This window comes from Cetorhinus maximus, chromosome 19, assembly GCF_964194155.1.
Source record: "Cetorhinus maximus chromosome 19, sCetMax3.hap1.1, whole genome shotgun sequence".
Taxonomy (NCBI): Eukaryota; Metazoa; Chordata; class Chondrichthyes; order Lamniformes; family Cetorhinidae; genus Cetorhinus; species Cetorhinus maximus.
Genome location: NC_135897.1, coordinates 74728421 through 74751770, shown reverse-complemented (window position 1 = coordinate 74751770; position 23350 = coordinate 74728421). Strand labels below are relative to the sequence as shown.

Genomic DNA, 23350 nt, shown 5'->3' with positions numbered 1-23350 from the left:
AACATAGAGAAGTGTGAGGTCATACATTTAGGGAGGTCAAACAGTTACAGGGATTACAAAATAAATGGGAATATACTAAGAGGGGTAGATGAAGCGAGAGATCTTGGCGTACAGGTACACAGGTCCCTGAAGGCAGCAGTTCAAGTAGACAAGGTTGTAAAGAAGGCATATGGCAGAGGTATAGAATATAAATGTAAGGATATAATGTTGGAATTGTATAAAACACTGGTAAGGCCACAACTGGAGTATTATGTGCAGTTCTGGTCACCACATTACAGGAAGGACGTAATAGCTCTGGAGAGAGTGTAGAGGAGGTTTACAAGAATGTTGCCAGAGTTAGAAAAGTCTAGCTACGAGTAGAGGTTGGATAGGTTGGGGTTATTTTCCTTAGAACAAAGAAGGCTGAGAGGTGACTTGATTAAGGTGTACAAAATTATGAGCGGAATAGATAGAGTGGACAGGACAAAATTGTTTCCCTTGGTGGAGAATTCTAGAACCAGGCGACATAGATTTAAGATAAGTGGCAGAAGATGTAGGGGGGGGACATGAGGAAGAACTTTTTTACACAGAGGGTAGTGGGTGTCTGGAATTCGCTGCCCAAGTTGGTGATAGAAGCAGAAACTCTAAACTCGTTAAAAAGTACCTGAATCTGCACCTTAAATGCTGTAAACTGCAGGACTATGGGCCGGGTACAGGAAGGTGGGATTAGAAAGGGCACCTAGGTGTCCTCGGGCTGGCATGGACAAGATGGGCCGAATGGCCTCCTTCTGTGCTGTAACTTTTCTATGGTTCCAATATTCTATGTGAGATGGAGTTGGGTCCGCACCTCTGGAGGCAGGCCTGAGGCAGCAACGGAGGTGGGTGGATGGCCAGGCCAACAGGCTAGAATGCCTAGCTCCGTTTACTGGGACATGGGTCCAGTATTGATGGCGAATGTTAGCGTCTCAAGCTTTCAACACCCCCATGCCTCCTCATATCCCCAATGCCATCTCCTTCTCCCACCATGTATCCTCCATAGCCACTCACCCAGTACCCACAATGGGCGGACCTCAGGGTGTCTTTGAAATGGACATTAAAAAAATTCCAACAATCTAAACTCATTCAAACACACCATACCGAAAAAACCTCTCCTTCAAAAAGAGGCATTGCAACAAAAATCCCCTCAAGTAGTCAATCTGTTGTAATAATAAACAAACATCTATTTCACTAACAACATCAAAGACCATTAATCCTTTAATAACCTCTCAAAACCGTCAATCAAATGTGAACGCGGCTCCCTGATGAGCTAAGTGGTTCTGGACTGTTGAAATTCAGAGAAACATTCATAGTGGGCTCATAACAAACTATCCCAGCTTATAGACAATGGAGCCCATTGAAATTGCAAAAACAGATGGCTAAGTTTTTTCTAAGCTAGACCAGACGTCCTGTCAATCAATGCACTCCAGCAGTAGGTTATTTTTTGTCAAGCTGACAACTGCTGAGGGTTTCTTTCACTTTTAAAGGGCTCGGGCATTTAAATCACTTCCGATCGTTACGCTAGAGTTCCAAAGCAGTGTTCTCTTCAGTTTTGAATGTATAAGAGCACTTTTCCAAACAGGAAAAGAATTTTAATGTATCTCAACACTTACACAATGCTCATCAATATAATGGTCAACTTCCCTTTTCAGGACAGAGTCCCATAATCAATCACTGCAGTGGAAACACATCTAAGTTTCAATACAGTATCTAACTATTGAAACTGAAAGAACACATGTTTTATTTTATTTATCAATGAAATAATTCCAGGAACAGGTGACAATTTTCTTTTGCTTATCCACTTTGGGCTGGGGATCCTCTGTGGTTCATGACCACTCTGAGAGCCGTGAACCACATATACTTCCTGAAGTGGGGTGAATGGTGGTTGAACTGCCCACTCCCACAATGGAGCCAGCCAGGGCAGGAGTGCTGTGTGCAGGCCAGCTACCTACAACCTTATTCCATGCTGATGAAAATATCTGGAAACGGGAATGGTGGGGGGGTATTTTTAAAGAGTGCTTGAATCAGCATGACTCAGCAAAAATTGAGGCCTATATATTTATATACTTTGTAATTTTTCCTTTTAAGGCTCCAATACATAGAATGCTTTACCTGATCTGCCCGGTGTTCCTGGTCGTCCTGGATTCCCTGGAGAGCCTCTTGGTCCAACAGGGCCTGGATAGCCTGGAATTCCAATTGACCCTGGAATACCAGGGGGGCCTGGAATGTCCAGCCCTGGAACTCCTGGATCTCCAGGAGGTCCTCTACTTGGTATTCCTGTAAAAATACATTTACTATTGAAAATGGTAGAACCAAGGCCGGTTGCAGCAAACAAACAAGACTTTGGGCGGAATTTTCTGGCCCCTCCCACTGGTGGGATTTTCTGGTCCCACTGACGTCAATGGACTTTTGAACAGCTCGCTGCATTTTCCAGCCCCACCCTCCGCCCATTCTGTTCATTAAGTTTGCGCCTGCAGCACATGGGCCACTTCATCTAATTTCCCTCTCTTGCTCACTCCCCATACCTTTTAATATTCACATTTTTTCAAGCAACTATCCAATTCCTTTTAAAATAATTTATACAACCAAAGATGGGAAACAAATGTGACATTTTAACTTCCGAAAACCATGGTTTGACAGCAAAAGTTGATGGAACGGGTTACAGAAGAAGGCTGATGAGTGTACACAATCATATGCTCAGTACATTGGCAGGCATGTTAGAAAACCTGTATGTCATGTCTGGGAACATGGGGGAGTCCATAACCATCTTGGTGGCCAACTTATTTGCAAACTTGTGGACATAACATGATGCAGCATCTGATAGCCAATGACTCAGCTTCAATTGTCTCAGCACAAGCAGCAGCCAGGCAACACCTGAGTTCAGCAGTGGGAGCTCAGACTGTTGCCATTGTGACTGTGGATACCCACGTCTCCAACAGATTACTAGGATTGCTGAGGCATCACCCCGGGAGAGTGACCATGGCACCATGAAGCACAAACCTGCTGTGCTCTTTCAGGATCACAGCATTGTTGATCCCATCACTGCCACTCCAGCAGTGCCCTTGTTGTCTCTCAGCCTAATGTCTGCCACCCACGCTGAGATGATGCAGTCCAAAGTCTAGGCCCAAATCTGCTAAAGGTCATCCTCTATGGCAATCTGCAGTTGCCCACAGTGAAAATCAACAGCATTCCGTCAGCAATGCTTTAACTACTGGGGGTGCAATATGTAGGAGCACTAGGACAGGCAAAGTACTTAGAAGACAGGCAAAATGGAAATGCACAAGGGTGATTAGTTGATGTTTGTATACAGCATGGCATGCTTTGATTTATAAATTAGATTTGGAATGTTTATTTTATGTTGGCTTTTATTTGTTTTTTGTAGTTCAGTAATGGGGGAAGGTATGGGATTGATGCTGAATGGGGAATTGCCATGTTGCGTTCACTGCAATGCAGGTCAATGAGTTGTTCACGGACAGCCTGGGAAGAAAGGTGCTCTCTGGGTTAGTCTCTTCCCTTCCTCTTCCTCCTCCTGGTCTGCCCACTGATTCTCCTGCTTCTCAGCCACTCTCCTTATAGATATGGGCATGGCTAGGATGTTGAGGGCATTAGCTGGAGCCTGAGCTCCAAAATAGCAGCTCTGGTGTCAAAACAGTGGTACAGCTGTTTTGACGTCACAATCTGCCTAGTCTGCATACTTTAGGTGAAACTCACTGTCTTCCCCACTATCACATCTGGAATTATTCACACCATACATTGAGTGGGTGCCATTTTGGACCCCTAAGGCAACTGTAGTACGCAGAAAAAGCAAGTGCTTTATATCTGAATTTTGTGTCCATTTATTTATATCTTTCACAACCCAAGAAAGTTTTTAAGGATAAGTTAGTTGCAGCTGATATGAATAAGCTTGGAAAGACTGTTTAAACACTTTGAATTCCCTAAAGAATCTAATATTATTTAAGTCTTATAAGGAATACACATTTTATATATAACATTTAACTAATAGTAAAGTAACCTGTTAGACTAAACATGGGCATAACATGAGATCAAACTTCCAGGGTGCTCTTGGCAGGTGAGAGTCTTTGATGGGAGGGCGCATACGAACATATGAAATAGGAGCAGGAGTAGGCCATTCAGCCCCCTGAGCCTGCTCCGCTATTCAATAAGATCATGGCTGATCTGTATGTGTTTCCGCATTCCCATCTACTCCCGATAACCTTTGATTCCCTTGCCTAACAAGAATCTATCTACAACTGCCTTAAAAATATTCAATGACCCCACCTCCACCGCCTTCTGAGGCAGAGAGTTCCAAAGTTGCACAACCCTCTGAGAGAAAAAAATTCTCCTCATCTCTGTCCTAAAACGGTAACCCCTAATTTTGGACTCATTCACAAAAGAAAACATCTTTTCCATGTCCACCTTGTCGGGACTGTTGAGGATCTTATATACTTCAATAAAGGCACCCCTCACTCTTCTAAACTCCAGTGGAAATAAGCCCAGTCTGTCCAACCATTCCTCATAAGACAACTCACTCATTCCAGGTATCAATCTATTAAACCTCCTCTGAACCGCCTCCACTGTATTTACATCCTTCCTTAATGAGGAGACCTAAACTGCACACAGTATTCGAGATGTGGTCTCACCAATGCCCTATAACTGAAGCATAGCATCCTTACTTTTATGTTCAATTCCTCTCATAATAAAGGATAGCATTCCATTAGCCTTCTTAATTACTTGCTGTACCTGCATACTAACTTTTTGTGACTCATGCACTAGTACACCTAGATCCCTCTGCAGCTTGGAATTCTGCAGTCATTTTCTGTTTAAGTAATACTCTGCTTTTTTATTCTCCCTGCCAAAGTGAGCAACTTCACATTTTCCCACATTATACTCCACCAGCCAGATTTTTGTCCATTCACTCAATCTATCTCTATCCACCTGCAACTTCTTTCTGTCCTCTTCACAATGTACTTTCCTACCTTTCTTTGTGTCATCATCAAAGTTAGCTACTAAACCTTTGCTCCCCTCATCTAAGTAATTGATAATAATTGCAAAAAGTTGAGGCCCCAGCACAGGCCCCTGTGGGATTCCACTTGTCACATCCTGCCAATCAGAAAAAGACCCATTTATGCATACTCTCTGTTTTCTGCCAGCCAATCAGTCTTCTATCCAGGCTAATATGTTACCCCCTACACCATGAGCTTTTATTTTTTACAATAACCTTTGATGTGGCACCTTATCAAATGCCTTCTGGAAACCCAAGTACAGTGTGTCTACAGGCTTCCCTTTATCCACAGCGCATGTTACTCCTTCAAAGAATTCCAATAAATTGTTTAAACACAATTTCCCTTTCACAAAACCACGCTGTCTCTTCCCCATTACCTTGAGTTCCTCTAGGTGCCCAACTATGATCTCCTTATTGATCGATTCTAACACCTTCCCCATGATAGACGTCAAGCTAATTGACCTATAGTTTCCTGTTTTCTGCCTCCCTCCCTGCTTGAATAGAGAGGTTATATCTGCTACTTTTCAGTCTGATGGAACCTTTCCAGAATTTAGCAAATTTTGGAAAATTAACACCCACTCATCTACTATCTCATTTGCCATCGCTTTTAAGAAGCTAGGATGAAGTCCATCAGCACCCGAAGACTTGTCAGCCCACAGCTCCATCAGTTTGCTCAGTACCGCTTCCCTAGTGATTGTAATTCCACCAAGTTCCTCTCTTCGTTCCACCTCCTGATTTGCAGCTACTACTGGAATGTTTTTTGTATCCTCTATAGTGAAGACAGAGCAAAATATTTCTTCATTTCGTTTGCCATTTCCTTAATATCTACTATTAACTCCCCATTGTCACTCTGTCAAGGACCAACACTCACTTTATTTACTCTTTTCCTTTTTAAATTGAAGTCAGAACAATACCCTTACAAGTCCTATCTGAGGGATAGTGATAAATGAAGGTCTGAATAGTTTTCCTTTAGTTCCTATTGTTTATTTTTTTTTAACAACATGGAGAAGTGTACCACTAGTCACATAATTTACTGATAACATCCCGAGCTGTGTGGCTGATTGACAAGTGTAAGGAGATTGAAAGCATCAAATGGAATTTGGGTAAATTAAGTGGATGAGTTAAGGAAAAGCAGAATGGATTTAATGTGGATAAATCAGTCAAGAAGCTTGACATCATTCAGGACAATTCCCTACCTCTACCACCGATGCACAGTGGCTGCAGTGTGTGCCAGGTACAAGATGCACTGCAGCAACTCACCAAGGCTCCTTCGACAGCGCCTTCCAAACCAATGACCTCTACCAACTAGAAGGACAAGGGCAGCAGATGCATGGGAATGCCACCAGCTTCAAGTTCCCTTCCAAGCCACACACCATCCTGATTTGAAACTATATCACTGTTCCTTCACTGTTGCTGAGTCAAAATCCTGGAACTTCCTTCCTAACAGAACTGTGGGTGTACCTACACCACATGGACTGTGGTGGTTCAAGAAGGTGGTTCACCACCATCTTTTCAAGGGCAATTAGAGATGGGCAATAAATGCTGGTCTAGACAGCAATGCCCACATCCTATGAATGAATAAATAAAACAAAAATCAGGTAACGATGATCAGCCTCTCATTACAATCAAATAATAATATTAATACATAAATTATTTGCTAGTAAATTGTTGTATTATTGACTAATATTTGAAATGACAACTGACAAAATGACATTTTTTCTCTCTCAATGATTAAAATAGGAAAGAAGTAACGTAATCTCAGTACCTAGTGGGCCAGGTGCACCAGCTGGGCCTTCAGGACCTATAAGTCCACATATTGCTCTCCCTGGTAGTCCTCGTGGACCTGTTGGCCCCTGAACACCAGGACTTCCAAGGTCACCTATAAAGTGGAAGTTAGAGCTCGATCAAATAAGTACTGTTATAAACAGAAGTATGCATGCCAAATGGACAGACACACACACACACACACACACACACACTTACTTATTGGAATATAAAGCCTTTGTGCATCTGCCCAGATTTGACTGTTATTGGGCTGGATTTTACTGTCGGCGAGTGGGGGCGGGGCCTGCTCACCGACGCGTAAAATGACGTGCGGTGACGTCGGGTGAAATTTTCAGGAAGGCGGGGGCGCAGCAAAGTCAGCTGGGGGCCCGCCGACCTGTCAATGGCCACTGGAAGCCATCGACAGAGCAATTAAAGTAATTAATGGACCTGCCCGTCCAACCTTAAGGTTGGCGGGCAGGCCGGGAGCCCCGGCAGGAAGTAGAAAAAACATGAAACCTCATCCACAGGCGGGATGAGGTTTCATGTCGGGTTTAAAAAATTTTAATAAGGTTTTTTTGGAAATTATGAACATGTCCCAACTGATGTGACATTGCCACATGAGGGGACATGTAAGGGAATTTTTTTTTTTCTATTTGTAATATTTTTGAAAGTAGAGGCGATCTCCCTGAGGCTGCACTTAGCCTCAGGGAGATGAGCGCGCTCTTTTGTGTGCATGCGTGAAAGAGCGCATTCTCCATTTTAAGCATTTCTTCCCCCCTCCCCCCCCCCCCCCCCCCCCCACCCGCCTGCACAGGATGCGCATAGCACTTCCATGTGGACATCACGCTGGGCCCGCCCACGTAAAATGGCGCTGCCCCTCCGATCGGGGGAGCCGATTGGAGGCGTGCCCGCACGCACCCGCCCATCAACTTCCTCCCCGGCTAAACGGGGGGAAAATTCAACCCATTGAATATTTTTTCCTCCTTTAGTTGAAATGCCCACCACTGAGTTCCCCACTATCCAAATACAATAGAGTAGATCTAGAGACCTAAGGAAAATTGAAAACCAACACGCCAGTCCTCACACAGTTATTATGTCCTCAACAGGTAAGGAACAATTTGCTGGAGTTTCCGATAGAGACCATTAAAACTGACACGACCCAAAATCCCATGCAAATGCTGCAAATGATGAAAAGTAATTATTTCTTACAATATACCTCAAAAATAATATGCTTCTTAACTTACAATTGGTACATCTGCTCTCTTAGTCTGTAATGTTATCGAAAAGGTCAGAAAGTTTATCTGCCTTTCTTCTGTTCCAAAGAAGTCACATTGGACTTGAAACATTGGGCAGAATTTTCTGGATGGCTGGGGCCCCCCCAATTACCGATCGCGATCAGGTCCGCGCCGTCATTTTACGCAGTTGGGCCAATTACGGCCCGCCCAGCATGCTTCCCGACTCCCCTGCACAGCGGGAGTGGGTGGGCGCACTCAGCCCGCCAGGTCCAGTGGGAACCCGGCAGCCTGTATAAGAGAAGGCCTGGCAAGGCTCTTCGCAAAGGCTTGGCGAAGGGCTCTGCAGAGGGGCAATGGAGGTTATTCAAGTCCGGATATTGGACATCGGGGCAGGCCAGGCTGGAGGGTAGGGCCAGTGTGCCCCTCGTTTTTCCGATGACTGCCTTGCTGCCCTCCTCAAGGAGGTGGCAGCACAGCGGGAGGTGCTGGTTCCCCAGGAGGGGAGGAGGAGGCCCCCCCACATGACGAAACGTGCCTGGGAGGAGGTGGTGAGCTCCCGCAACGTGGTGCGGCGCAACTGGATCCAGTGCCGTAAGCACTTCAACGACCTGTTGCGCTCTGGAAGGGTGAGGACAATGTTGGCATTGGTCACTTAACCCAGCAGGTCGGCTTTTCCCCCTGCTGCAACACCTTCCGCCCCCCCCAAAATCTGTGTGTAGTGCCTACATTGAATCATTGATGGCATGTGTCCTTTGCTGGGTGGGCCAGCAGATATTGCCCATGCCGAGGTCAGCCTGAGAGGGTGGTGAAGAGATGGGTTCTGCGCCCACAGCATGTGTTACACTGTGACCCACATTATTTTGGGGCAACCTGGAGGATCTGCATCTAGGCGCTGTGTTTGAACTGCAGGACATGTCCAAGTCAGGGTGATGAGATGCTGGGAGGGGAGCTTCAAGGTGGCGTGGCAACTACCATCTGCTGCCCTCTGCACTCCACGTGCTTGCACCTCCTTGCTATGGAAGGATATACCGTGTGGTGCCTAATGTGATGTAGGCAGCATGTGTCCAGGGTGGGGAAGGGGGGGCGGGGTGGGGGCGGTGGGGGACAGTACCTAGTACCTTTGTGTGAGTGTTCGGCAGCAGTGGGGTGAGGGGGCTCTGGAGCCCTGATATGTCCCACTCTGGTTGGGGTGGGCTGTGCGCAAAGAGAGTCCATGTACAATTTGCACTAATCAATGCTCTTCTCTCATTTTCAGGAGAATGCTCACAATACGGCAGAGCGTGTGAGGACTGGCAGTGGCCAGACGCAGATTGCCATTCTCAGCCGGTTTGAGCAGGAGGCCCTGGATTTGGAGAGGTGCCATGCGCCCAGGTCCACTGGTGTCGGTGAGGCTGGGGTGCCATGGCCAGGTATGTTTGCCCAGCAGTGAGGTCAGCATTGTTCTCCCAACAGCCATGGCAGTGCTGAATGTTAGATGATTTAATTTTGCAACATGGCTTGACCATTGCTTATGAAAGGATGAGCGCATAATGACCCGGGGGACAGGGATGGACTTTGTCATTGTCTCCACATTAAGTGATCCACTGTTCTTGTTCTTCTTTTCAGCATCAGCGGAGCAGGGCCAGGAGGAGGAGCAGCAGAGGCCCCCTCACACACCTGAGGGGCCTGAAGTCTCACCAGTGTCACACCATCTCTGCCAGGCAGGCACCAGCGCAGATACTAGCTCCTCGGTGGGAATTAGAACATCGGCTAGTGTCCCGGGGCACAGCGATGAGGACACTTCACAGTCGTTGGAGGAGCTGGCAGAGACAGAGAGTGCCCATGGCGCCAGCAGTCGGAGGACTGCAGGGGACCAGGCACATGCTCAGTCGGTGCCTGATGATGTGCCTCTGGAGTCGTCCGCGATGCAGCAAATGCAGGAAATGCGGCCGGGTGTGCGGGAGCATCTGGGGGAGATGCATGAGGCTCTGCTTGGCCTGGGTTCCATGGGGAGGAGTCCAAGTGGACGATCGCCGAAGCAATGAGCCACATGTCCGAGAGCCATGCGTCCTCCATGGAGAGAGCGGCGACTCTCGTGGCGAGGCTTCCTGGGGATGCGCTCTGACCAGCAAGCCCTCACATCACCTGATAGTGTGGGAGGTAGTGTGGGCATCAAGTTTCCCAACTTGGTGCCTATCCATCCACGGTGAGCAGGGAGGTCTGAAGCGACCTCACGTCGGTGCAGCAGCTGCCTGTCGTTTCTGCGGGCACCTCTAAGGGTGCTCCGGATGATGGTGGCAGCTCCTCCGCCCCTCTCCAAGTGACCATTTCATCCACTGAGGCTGTGGCGACTGGGGAGATGCCAGCTGTGGAACTGGCCACTCCCTCCCAGGCGGGGCCAGCACTGGCTCCACGGGTAAGAGGACGACTACCAAGGTCATCAAGGCCAGCAGGACAGCAGGGTCAGCAGGCTATCTCAGATGCCACTCCCAGTGATGGGGCAGCACCAAGATATAGCACCCGGAAACGTAAACACAAGGCATCTTAGGCACACCATGGGTTTTTCACTGGTGCTTCTGTGTTGGCCCGAGATGAGGTCTTTATGATTTGTTTCGAATTGAAACACCCTTGTCACTTTGTTTCATTAAGTTTCTTTGCCTGTGATATTAAATTCAGATATGTGACCATGGCTGACGCTGCCTCTTCTGCATATGTATGGTTTCCAAAAATATTATGAGTGATTTGTGGGACATTCAGCTTTATTAACAAGGGCCTTAGTTACTGTTCTTAACCTGGAAGATTTGGTACTTAGGTATCGAGTATGGAGCCTACAGCCCAGGCTTGTCCTGGAGGTCCATCTGTGGTGTGCTAGCTGAAGGTTCATTGGATTAAAGCCTTCCGGGTGTCCCTGCCTCCCTGCAGTATGCCCGGGTCAGCGTCTACCCCCTCAGCATTTCCCTGTGCGTGCTCATCCTCGGACTCACTGCTGGGCTCATCATGTGCAGCCGCAGCCACTGCGTCGACGTCTTCATCATCCACTGCATCCCCCCTTTCCAGTGCCAGATTGTGGAGAGTGCAGCATGCAACCACTATCAGCGACACACGATCTGGGGGGTACTGGAGTGTGCCCCCTGAGTGGTCCAGGCATCGGAAGCGCATCTTGAGAAGACCGATGGTTCTCTCCACCACAGCTCTTGTGGAGCTGTGGCTCCTATTGTACTGTTGCTCAGCTTCTGTTCTTGGATGGCGGAGAGGCGTCATGAGCCACCTTCTGAGGGGATAGTCCTTGTCACCCAGCAGCCATCCATCAAACCGGGTTCGAGCACTGAAGAGCCCCGGCACCTGGGAGTGTCTGAGGATGTAGGCGTCATGGGAGCTGCCTGGGTACCTTGCACAGACTTGTAGAATCTGCATCCTGTGATCACACACTATCTGCACGTTCATGGAGTGGAAGCCCTTCCTGTTGATGAAGGCACCGGGCTCACCTGCTGGCGCCTTGATGGCCACATGTGTACAGTCTATTGCACCCTGGACGATGGGGGAAGCCAGCAATGGCTGCAAAGCCTCTGGCTCACTGTGTCTGGCTTGCCTGGTCCCAATGGTAGTGGATGAAGGTCAATGCACGCCTGAACAGACCGTCTGTAACCTGCTTGGCACAAGTGTAGACAGCTGATTGGGAGACACCGCAAAGATCAGCCACCGACCCTTGGAAGGAGTCAGAGGCATAGAAGTTGAGATCAGCTGTGACCTTTAGAACCACTGGCATGGGGTGTCCACCCACACAGTTAGGGGAGTTCTCAGGCCCAATCATCTGACAGATATAGTTGACTGTCTCCCTTGAGAGACGGAGTCTCCTTCGGCACTGCAGCTCAGACATATTGAGGTAGCTGCTTCGCTGCCTGTATACCCTGGCAGCAGGATAGCGGCGTCTTCTGTGGCCTCTTCCGCCTTGGTCTACCTCTTGGCCCTGTGCCCCTTGTGCCTGCGCCTGTCCTCCCAAAGGTGGCCCCCCTGGAGGCTGAATGTGCACTCCTGGCCTCCTTCCCCTTCTAGCCCTCCCTTCCTCCTCAGAGGAGGTGCCTCCACTGGAGAGTTCTGCTCCCATTCCCAGGCTATGGAAAGGCTTCCAGAAACCTGCAGGCCCAAAAAAGATTCCTCACTGCAGGGTGCTGACCTGAGGGTTAAGAGTCCAGACAAAGCAGCTGGTATACATTTTGAAGTATTGCAGATCACACAGACAAGTTTCAAAAACTTACAAAAATCAATACTTGAGAGAGCACACTCACGACTCCAATGAGCTGTCTTATCCCGCACGTGGATGAGGTTTATACAATTGTGTCCTACCCACCTGCAAGTTGTGCTGACCCGAAGATTGCACAGGCGCCAAAAAAATTGGCCCCCGCACGCCAACGGGAAAATTCTGCCCATTAACTCTGTTTCTCTCTCCATAGATGCTGCTAGACTTGCTGAGTTTTTCTAGCACTTGTGTTTTTTATTTCGGATCTCCAACATCCACAAAATTTTGCTTTTATTTAAAAAAGTTTATGACTTACTCATATTTATCAGAGGATCTGTGGGGATCTTTCCCCATTCCCCAATCTGTTTATAGCAAGTTTCATTGAGGATCGTGTCCAGGATAAATTGACTTGTGCTACTTTGATATTCAGAAACAGAAGCAGAGTTCAATACCTTGTGGACCTTGAGGGCCACTTCGACCAGGTGGCCCTTCATCTCCAGGTAGTCCAGGACGTCCTGGATTACCCTTCTCCCCTGGTAGTCCAACATTTCCCATAGGGCCTGGGGAGCCTGGCTGTCCAAAACCTACGTCACCCTGAAAAGAAGATACAATATTTTGCATCATTTATACATTTTTGAAAACATAATTTGGAATTTTAACTGGCAGAATTAAATAATAGAAACATGTCTTTCCCACACTTCTTTTCTAAAATAAAAATGGGCCAAGGCCAGTCCAAAACCATTTCCTTAAGGGCAAACTTCTGGCAAACCATAGCTTCCAATATTTAAAATGTCTTCAAGTCTCGGTTAGTATTATACTTCTGCAATCATGCTTACTTGAATGACAAAGAAATAAATACATGAACTATAGGTTATTCAAAATACTATAATGCTGTAATATATGATTATCCAGTACCAAATTCCTGTATGATTATATTATAGTGTAATTTTAACAGTATAGAGAGGTAGTAATACAGTGTTGAAATATCATGCTGTACATTAAAGTATTCTACTACAATATCATGCTAAAGCAAACTATTATCCAGTCAACATAACTGGATTGGCTATAGAACCCAGATTTTGCCATTGCACGCGCTCCTTTGCCATCTGTTTGACTCCTCTCGCTCATCCATTCGGACATTTCCATAAACAAGAGCGCGCATGCATAGAAATGCACACAATAAAGATGCCATGGCTGTTCAAAAATTTTACAAGGCTACCTTAAAAGCCAGTAAGTAAAATCATGGACTGATTCTTCACGATTTAGAATTTGAAATTCTTGCTGGTAAACTAACCTTAGGACCTGGCACTCCTGGCAGCCCTTGTTGTCCAGGTGCTCCTGGTCTTCCCCAAATCCCTGGAGGACCCAATGCTCCAGGAGGCCCTGGCTCTCCTACAAAACAGTAAAGTGTATGGAAAGAGGTAATGGTTACACTCAATAGATATTCTGGGGACAGCAGGGGAGAAATTATTCATAATTGTTCAAGATAATAAGAATAGTTTGGATTTTGTGTAATGTTCTTCAGCAGTAATTTTTCATAAAGACAATCCTGGAAAATGCTTTGAGACGATCTTTTCTATACTACAAAACTACTAAAGATTTTCTCCATTTTGTGCACCTGAAGTTTCCCTGTAGCAAAGACCTTTCCAGTTGGGAGGATGGGCTGCAGACATGCAACCAGACATCTGCCAATGCCATCTTATAGACTCCGACAGCTTTTACATGAGAGATTTCAAAGCCTCTTTTCAGTATTTCCCAGTCAATATGAAAAAGCTGTCAACGTGTGGCATTGTTGGTGTGAAGATGCTTTGTAATAATCCTTGATGCCACTGCTGTGTCTCTAATTAATGCAGTCCAGTACAATAACAGGCATTGGAGTTCATTCCAATCCTTAATGCACTGCATCAAAATCAGAGGAAAATGCCAGATTGCGGGAATGTATAAATTTAGCAATCCGTCAAGCCAATGGAATTACAATCATTATCAAAACAGAAAGTATTACAACAGAGTGTTACAGCAAGAAGCAGGGGGGCTCATTTTGACTTTTGGGCAACCATCTGTGCAATGAGTGATCCACAGCAATGAGTGATCCACAGCAATGAGTGATCCACAGCAATGAGTGATCCACAACAATGAGTGATCCACAGCAATGAATGATCCACAACAACTATTTGATGCTCTTCGTTAGAATCTTGTTCAATGTCATCATTGCAAACCTGAAAAATATGTCATCTGAACAGCAAAAAGCATGCAGGAAATAGCTCATTTAATATACAGGAACTAGAATGACGTTGCACTTTTCTGCTCTGAACCGAGTGACCCCAGAAGTTTTATTAATTTTTTTTCACCTCTGTGTTATTTTGTTGTGCAGAAAATGGTCACAAACTTTGGCTCCCTGGTATGGATGGTGTTGATGCTGCAGAGAAACCCAAAAAACCTGAATGCGGCAGCGAAAGCACTTCTGGTCACTACTGGTGCAGCCCACGTGGCGTGCCATGTTTGGAAGGGCACTAGTTCAGGCATGCCATGCATATACCAGAAGTATAAGATGGACAGATTGCAATGTCAGTCAGCATCAAATTCTGATTTAGCACTTGACTTGGCATTTTGAGCTCCACAGGTCCTATTAACAGCCTCTCTTAAAACGCTTTCTGCTGAACATGTTTTCAGCTGCCAGAGGAACTCCCCCCACTGGTGCTATTTTAAAGGCATCAACATGGGACTTTCTGGTGAGGCACTTTTGACTTTTTTTTTGCTGTGCAGAGTTAGTGGAAGTACTGTTCCTTGTTGTTGGAGGAGTTCTGAAAAGTTATTGGAGCCAGAATGGAGAGGTGCTGGACTTTTCCAAGGAGTTCAGAGGGGTTTTAAACCCTGTTAGCAGACAGCCTGCTATCGCCACTGAGGGCTATAGTTATAGTACCTCTTGGGCTGCAGTATGAAAGGGAGATGAAGCAGAAGCTGGGTGCAAAGGGAGCAAGAGGAGGGCTCTGAATGGAAGGTCTTGAGGGAACACTTCTCTACCTCCACCTCAGCCAGGAGCAGTGTCTGACATGGCCTCACCAAGTGTGGTCGCTTAACTGTGCCACGTCTCTAAAACTGAACCTGCAGCTGCAAAACAGGGTGAGGATGTCGCTGCAAGAGGCTACCAAGATAGTTGTAACCTTTAATCTCCACTCAAACGGATCCTTCCATGCAGCATCTGGTGACAGTGCCAACATCTCACAGCTAATTATGCATCACTGCATTAAGATGGTAACAGAGGCTCTGTGCAACAGGAAAGGGGACTTCATAGTCTTTGATGTGTTTCTATATTTGCTTTATACAAACTTTCAATCTCACACCAGAACTAGTAAACTAGATATAGTTTTGGTTTATTTGAATATACAGTACAGGATGGCTCAACGGACAAATCTACTTTATAGGTTCAGCAACTATGACTACGAGGACAGCACCACTGCCATCGTACACACATACCACTAGCTGTTGCTCACATGCTGCTCTACATCTTGGCTAATTGTGTATTTGCATATCCCCTTAAAGTGATATCTCCCTTTTCTTCGCCCGCACTTTCCAAACCTGTGGCCTCTACCTCCTAGAATGACCACAAAAGCCTGTCCAACATTTACAAGGCAGAAGTTAGGAGTGTGATGGAATACTCTCCACTTGCTTGGATGAGTGCAGCTCCAACAACACTCAAGAAGCTCAACACCATCCAGGATTATATCAATGGCATTAGACAAAGTCAACTTGGGTTTATGAAAGTGAAATCATGTTTGACAAACCTACTGGAGTTTTTTGAGGACATAACTAGCAGAATAGACAAGGGAGAACCAATGGATGTGGTGTATTTGGATTTTCAGAAAGCTTTTAATAAAGTCCCACATAAGAAGTTAGTGTGTAAAATTAAAACACATGGGATTGGGGTAATATATTTGTATGGATTGAGAATTGGTTAGCAGATAGGAAACAGACAGTAGGAATAAATGGATCTTTTTCAGAGTGGCAGGTGGTGACTAGTGGGGTATCGCTGGAATCAGTGCTTGGGCCCCAGCTATTCACAATATATATCAATGATTTGGATGAGGGAACAAATTTTAATATTTAATATTTCCAAGTTTGCTGACGACACAAAACTTTGCTGGGAATGTGAGCGGTGAGGAGGGTATTAATAGGCTTCAAGGCGATTTAAACAGATTGAGCGAGTGGGCAAATACATGGCAGATGCAGTATAATGTGGGTAAGTGTGAAGTTATGTACTTCGGGAGGAAAATCGGAACGGCAGAGTATTAGTAAAATGGTGATAGATTGGGAAATGTTGATGTACAAAGGGACCTGGGTGTCCTTGTACACCAATCAGTGAAAGCAAACACGCAGGTGCAGCAAGCAGTTAAGGAGGCAAATGGTATGTTGGCCTTCATTGCGAGAGGACTTGAGTACAGGAGCAAGGATGTCTTACTGCAGCTGTACAGGGCCTTGGTGAGACCACATCTGGAGTATTGTGTGCAGTTTTTGTCTCCTTACCTAAGAAAGGATAAAGTTACCATAGAGGGAGCGCAGCGAAGGTTCACCAGACTGATTCCTGGGACAGCAGGATTGTCGTATGAGGAGAGATTGGGCCGACTAGGCCTGTATTCACTGGAGTTTAGAAGAATGAGAGGGGATCTCATTGAAATGCATAAAATTCTGACAGGGATGGACAGACTGGATGCAGGGATGATCTTTCTTCTGGCTGGTGGGGGTCTAGAACAAAGGGCCACAATCTCAGGATACGGGGTGGGCCGTTTCGGACAGAGATGGGGAGAAACCGCTTCACTCAGAGGATGGTGAACTTGTGGAACTCTCTACCACAGATGGCTGTGGAGGCCTGGTCACTGAATATATTTAAGAAGGAAATAGATTTCTGGACTCTAAAGGTGTCGAGGGGTATGGGGAGAGAGCAGGAGTTTGGTGTTGAGATAGAGGATAGGCCATGATCATATTGAATGGTGGAGTAGCTCAAAGCACTGAAGGACCTACCCTTGCTCCTCTTTTCTATGTTTCTATGACAAAGCAGCCCACTTGATTGGCACCCCATCCACTACCTTCAACATGCACTCCCTTCACCATTGAAGCACAGTGGCTGTAGTGTGTACCACCTACAAGATGCGCTGCAGCAACTCACCAAGGCTTTTTCAACAGCACCTTCTAAACCCACGACCTCTACTGCCTAGAAGGGCATGGGCAGCAGATAAATGGAAACACCACAACCTGCAAGTTCTCTTCCAAGCCACAAACCATATCAAATCGCCGTTCCTTCACTGTCACTGGGTCAAAATCCTGGAACTTCCTTCTTAACTGCACTGTGGGTGTTCCTACAGCACATGGACTGCATCGGTTCAAGAAAGTAGCTCAAGGGCAATTAGAAATGGGCAATTAATGCTGGCCTAGCCAGAGACACCCACGTACCATGAATGAATATATAAATAAGAGAAGCAGCAAGAGCGAGCATGTGCTTTGATGGGGTAGTGGGATTCCCACTAATGCAGGAAGCCATCAACTGCACACATCTCTCTGGGTGATATATTAACAGGGAGATGCACTGTAATTGTAAGGGCTACCATTCCCTTGACACGCAGTTGGTATGCGACCAGGCCAAGAGAATCATGTTGGTGAATGCCTGCTATCCTGGCAGCAGCCACAATTATTTCAACCTGCACCAGTAAAACCCTTCCCACCATATCTGAGCCTCCATGATGAAATGGTAGGTGATTTCTAGGTAACAAGGGCTACCTGTTCCACTTGAGGCTCATGACACTTTGGTGCTTGGCCACACATGGACAGCGCATCTACAATGAGCGCTATGTGCCAACAGGAATATCATGGAGCAAACCATCTGTGTTCTGAAATAATGGAGCCCTCAAGCACTCGCCAATAAGTGCCTCCAAATTCATGGTGGGTCCTCACAACTTGGCTCTCATGAGGGCACAGCCCTTGCCACCAGGCCTTTGGTAAGGATCCCAGGAGAAGAAGGAGGAAGAGGAGGGGGGCAAAGAGGAGGAGCAGGAGAGAAAGAGGAGGAGGATCGAGGAAGGGAGGAGGAGGAAGTGGGGAGGCACCCAGGAACCTGTCGCTCCATATGGACTGTCAGTGGCCAGAGAACCAGACTCAAAATCTCATCCTCAAATCGCCACTGTCTCATAATTCCTCACAGTGTTCTCTTGGTCAGAGGCCTGAAATAAAGACACCACAAAAATAAAAACCCACAACAACTTTATTTAACAACACTACCAATAATACAGTACAGAACTGAACTATTCACCTTGGAGCAATCCCTTAAGTGCCTGTCTTGCGGATGTTTTTTGCCTGATCTAGTGCTCCTATGCAGTGCTACCCTAGTGGCTGTACCACAGCTGGTGAAAAGCCGCTGACTTTTGGTGCAGGAGACCACGGATGGCTTTGAAGGATGACCTCAAGCACCTCTGGGACTTGAGGGCCCAGCTTCAGACTGTACCATTTCAGAATGGGGGCAACAACCTGAGCTTGTTGACTGAGAGGCAACTGCAAGAGCATTGGTGGTGTGGCAGTGGTGGGAGGATGAAGGCTGTCATCTTGAGAGAGGATAGCAGGATCATGCACCTTGGAGCCACAGCCACTTCCACTGGGTGGCGCCTCAGCAATCCTAGTAATCTGTTGGAAAACAGTTTGCTGGACCTGCATGTCCTGTTGAGCACTGGTATCTGCAGCCATGATGGCATCAGTCTAATTTTGCATGGCACCAGGGCTGGATTGGCATGGCAGGAAGCATGGATTTGATGCTCCCAGCCTGAGTTCCCATTGCAGCACTGTGACATTGGATGGCTGTCGCCTGTGCTGCAGTGGAAGTTGAGACATTGACTACCAGATGTAGCATCATGACTGGTTCTGTTAGTACTGTCATAGAGTTGGCCATCACTTCCACAGTGGAAAGGATGGGCACCGAGCTCTGCTGAATGCGTTGTGCCATGTTGTAGTCTCCATACTTCTTAACAGTAACAGCGCATCTCTGGCAGACAGCAAGCATCTGTCTGCGTGTCCATCAGCCTTCTCCTGTGCATTGCCCTATCAAAGTCCTTATCTTCCCTGCAGCAGAACCGGTGTGCGACCTTGCCTTTCAGGGAGCTGATACACGTGCTATCACTTTCCCCAGTCCTGGCTGCAGCCTTCTCCTGCTCAGTGACCCACCATGTGCTGATCCTGCCTCTATACTATCCTCTAAAATAGGTGCAGTGCTAGTATCTGAGCTCGTGGCTGAAAAGTGTCAGATCAACTGACAGTCTCCTTTATCAGACGTCTGCTGTTGCTCATGCCCTTCATGTTGTAGCTGCACTGGCTGGCCAAATGGCAAGTCTTGGGTATCTGAAACAGGACTGCAGAAGGGAAGGGTTGGGCTGAGGGAAGGGGGCTGGGTTGGTTATACAACCTGCAGCTAGCACGTCATGCCAGATAACAGGAAGATGGTGAAGCGGGATTTGAGAAGGTGCATAAAGCTGGAACATATCATATTGAATGTTCTCAGTGACTCTGGCCCAATAATGCAGGGCACTGTCTCCTGCAAGTGGCTCAGGATTGCAAGCGTGCCTGTCCCTGCTGGTTCTCTGCTGCTCCCTCCTGTTATGTGCAACCTTGTCCTGCAAGAGAAAGGGAAGAGTGCCAGTGAATGTGCCACAATGTGTTTGGATGGTGTGCCTGTCATAGCTGGCACTATGTGGAAGCTGCGAGAGGTGGGTATGAGGCCCTAAGCATTGGTGACTATGTGAGGGTGAAGTGGAGTATATGAATGTTAGGCATGAGCTTTGATTGCTGATGGGTGAATGATGGGGCTTTGATGCATTGAGCAGCATAATAGGCTGGTGGTACGGTGGGTAGGCGATGTCAATGGAAGATGCATTCACTGACTTTGAATACCCCTGTAAGGTCATTGAACGTTTTCTGGTACTGATATCAGGTCCTTGGGGCTAATCTCCAGGAATTACCTTCCCTAGTCATGTGCTCATCATGTTCCCTTCATAGGAATGCCAGGAGGGCCTCCTGACCCCCTGCGGAAACAACATCTCTTCTCCTGAACTAAAGCCTTTCACACAGTATCAGATAACCTGGGAGTTCTCTCTCTGGCCTGTTGCCCTATTGGTAGTCTTCTTCCCTTCCTCAAAGATTTTCACAAACAGTTCCGTACAATGCTGCAGCCTGAATGCACCTCCCCTTTGAGAGGTCTCAATGAAAATTGGATTCTGTCAACAGTATTGCTCGGGATTTGAATTGGAAAGCTGTTGAGGATAAACGCTTTTAGTTTCTGGTCTATAATTTGCAAAATTTGAAGCTGAATATTGAATTGGACAGTGGTTTATTGCATTTCTGAAACTCTACCAACTCCCTTTATGGAACTTACTTTAACATCTTCTACTGGTTTAACCGAAGTTTGGGTCACACAAAAAGGTGAATAGGGAAAAATACAAGGCACCACACGAAGAACTGTTTTGTACCTTTAAGACCTGGAGGTCCTTTTGATCCTTTTTCTGATGGTGCTCTCTCTCCCTTTTCTCCTGGAGAACCATGTGAACCATCTCCACCTGGAGGTCCAGGATTACCTGCAAGCACAATATTAAACTTCATCATTTCAATCCAACTCAGCACTGAGTTGCTTCAGTGCTGCTGAATATTGAAAGCCCCTAGTATACACTTAATAAACATGGCAACACTACTGAATGGCAAAACCCCTCGATAGACATCTCAGCATAGCTGATGATCAAAACTATTGAGATGGACAATCTTACTGTTTTCCCCAGCATTTAAAAAAAAAATTCTTTCATGGGATGTGGACATTATGTGGCAAAGCCAGGATTTGTTGCCCATCCCCAATTGTCCTTGAAAAGGTGGTGGTGAGCCGCCATCTTAAACCACTGCATTCCAAGTGGTGTTAGGAAAGGATTTCCAGGATTTTGATCCAGCGACAGTGAAGAAATAGTGATATGCTTCCAAGTCAGAATGGTGTGTGGCTTGGAGGGGAACTTCCAGGTGGTGCTGTTCCCATGCATCTGCTGCCCTTGTCTTTCTAGGTGGTAGAGATTGCAGGTTTGGAAGGTGCTGTTGAAGGAGCCTTGGTGAGTTGCTGCAGTGCATCTTGTAAATGGTACACACTGCTGCCACTGTATGTTGGTGGTGGAGGAGTCAATGTTAGGTCGGTGGATAGGCTGCTTTGTCCTGGATGATGTTGAGCTTCTTGGGTGTTGTTGGAGCTGCACACACACAAGCAAGGAGAATATTCCATCACACTCCTGACTTGTGCCTTGTAGATAGTGGACAGGCTTTGGGGAGTCAAGTGGTGAGTTAACTGCTGCAGAATTCTCAGTTTCGGACCTGCTCTTGTAGCCACAGTATTTATATGGCAAGTCCAGTTCAGTTTCTGGTCAATAGTAACCCCCAGGATGTTGATATCGGGGGTTTCGGTGATGGTGATGGCATTGAATGTCAAGGAGAGATGGTTAGATTCTCTTGTTGGAGATGGTCATTGCCTGACACTTGTGTGGCATGAATGTCACTTGTCACTTATCAGACCAAACCTAAATTCTGTTCAAGTCTTGTTGCATATGGACATGGACTGCCTCAGTATCTGAGGAGTTGCAAATGGTGCTGAACAATGTACAATCATCAGTGAACATCACCACTTCTGATCTTATGATGGAGGAAAGGTTATTGATGAAGCAGCTGAACATGGTTGCCTAGGACATTACCCTAAAGAACTCCTGCAGCGATGTTTTAGGAGTGAGATTATTAGCTTCCAATAACCTCAACCATGTTCTTTTATGCTAGGTATGACTCCAACCAGTGGAGAGTTTTCCCCCTGATTCCTATTGTCTTCAGTTTTCCTTGATGCCACAATCAGTCAAATGCTGTTTTAATGTCAAGGTCAGTCAATCTCATCTCACCTTTGGAATTCAGCTTTTTAGTTCAGGTTTGGACCAAAGCTGTTATGTGGTCAAGAGCTGATTGGCCTTGGCGCAACCCAAACTGAGCATCAGTGAGCAGGTTATTGCTGTGTAAGTGCTGCTGGATAGCAGTGAAACCTGAGTCATTTCAGAAAATAACATGAATAATGAGGAATATACAATAAATCTCCCAGAATCAGAGATCAAGGGACTAGGGAGAATGAGGGATTGAAATAAATTAGTATTAGTGAGCAGGTTGTATTGAAGAAGTTAATGGGATTGAAGGTTGTTAAGTCCCTGGGACCTGATGTTCTACATGCCAGAGTGTTATAGCACCCTCGCCTTTGAATCAGAGGGTTGTGGGTTCATGTCCCACTCCCGGAAACCAAGAACTGTGATTGTACACGAAAGAGTTGCCAGAGTGTTGAATGATTGGAAGGTAGCAAATATCACCCCACTATTTAACAAGAGAGGGGGAGAGAAAACAGGGAACTACAGACCTGTTAGCCTTACATGAGTAGTAGGGAAAATGCTGGAATCTGTTTTAAAGGATATGATAAATGGACACTTAGATAATAATGGCCTGATTGCGCATAGTCAATATAGATTTATGAATGGGAAATCATGTATGACAAACCTGTTGGAGTTTTTTGAGGAAGTTACTAACAGAGTTGATAAAAGGATGCTGTTGTACTTGGATTTTCAGAAGGCTTTTGACAAAGTCCCCCACAGGAGGTTAGTTAGCAAAATTAAAGTACATAGGATAGGAGGTAATATACCGGCATGGATTAAGGGTTGGTTAACAGGCAGAAAGCAGAGAGTAGGAATAAACGGGTAATTCTTGTACTGGCAGGCTGTGACTAGTGGGGTACCGCAAGGATCAGTACTTGGGCTCCAGCTGTTCACAATATATACCAATGATTTGGAAGTGTGGACTAAATGTAACATTTCCAAGTTTGTGGATGACACAAAGCTATGTGGGAATGTGTGCTGTGAGGAAGATGCAAAGTGGCTTCAAGGGATTTTGGACAAAGTTGGTGAGTGGGCAAGAATGTGGCAGATGGAATACAATGTGGAAAAATTTGAGGTTACCTACTTTGTTAGGAGGACAGATGTGCAGTGTATTTCTTAAACGGTGAGAGATTAGAAAATGTAGATGGAGAAAGGGGCCTGG

General features: G+C 46.3%; 1 protein-coding gene across 1 annotated transcript in view; it reads right to left on the bottom strand.

Annotated features, from left to right (window-relative positions):
• Nucleotides 1–23350, bottom strand: part of col4a3 (collagen, type IV, alpha 3) — an 83289-nt gene that overhangs the window by 57188 nt on the left and 2751 nt on the right. The window contains exons 4-8 of the mRNA XM_078564449.1: nucleotides 20734–20838; nucleotides 13530–13627; nucleotides 12688–12829; nucleotides 6783–6896; nucleotides 2128–2292 (exon numbers count right to left, since the gene is read on the bottom strand). Of these exons, the coding sequence (XP_078420575.1) occupies nucleotides 2128–2292; nucleotides 6783–6896; nucleotides 12688–12829; nucleotides 13530–13627; nucleotides 20734–20838 (624 nt within the window). The remainder of the gene's footprint in view (nucleotides 1–2127; nucleotides 2293–6782; nucleotides 6897–12687; nucleotides 12830–13529; nucleotides 13628–20733; nucleotides 20839–23350) is intronic.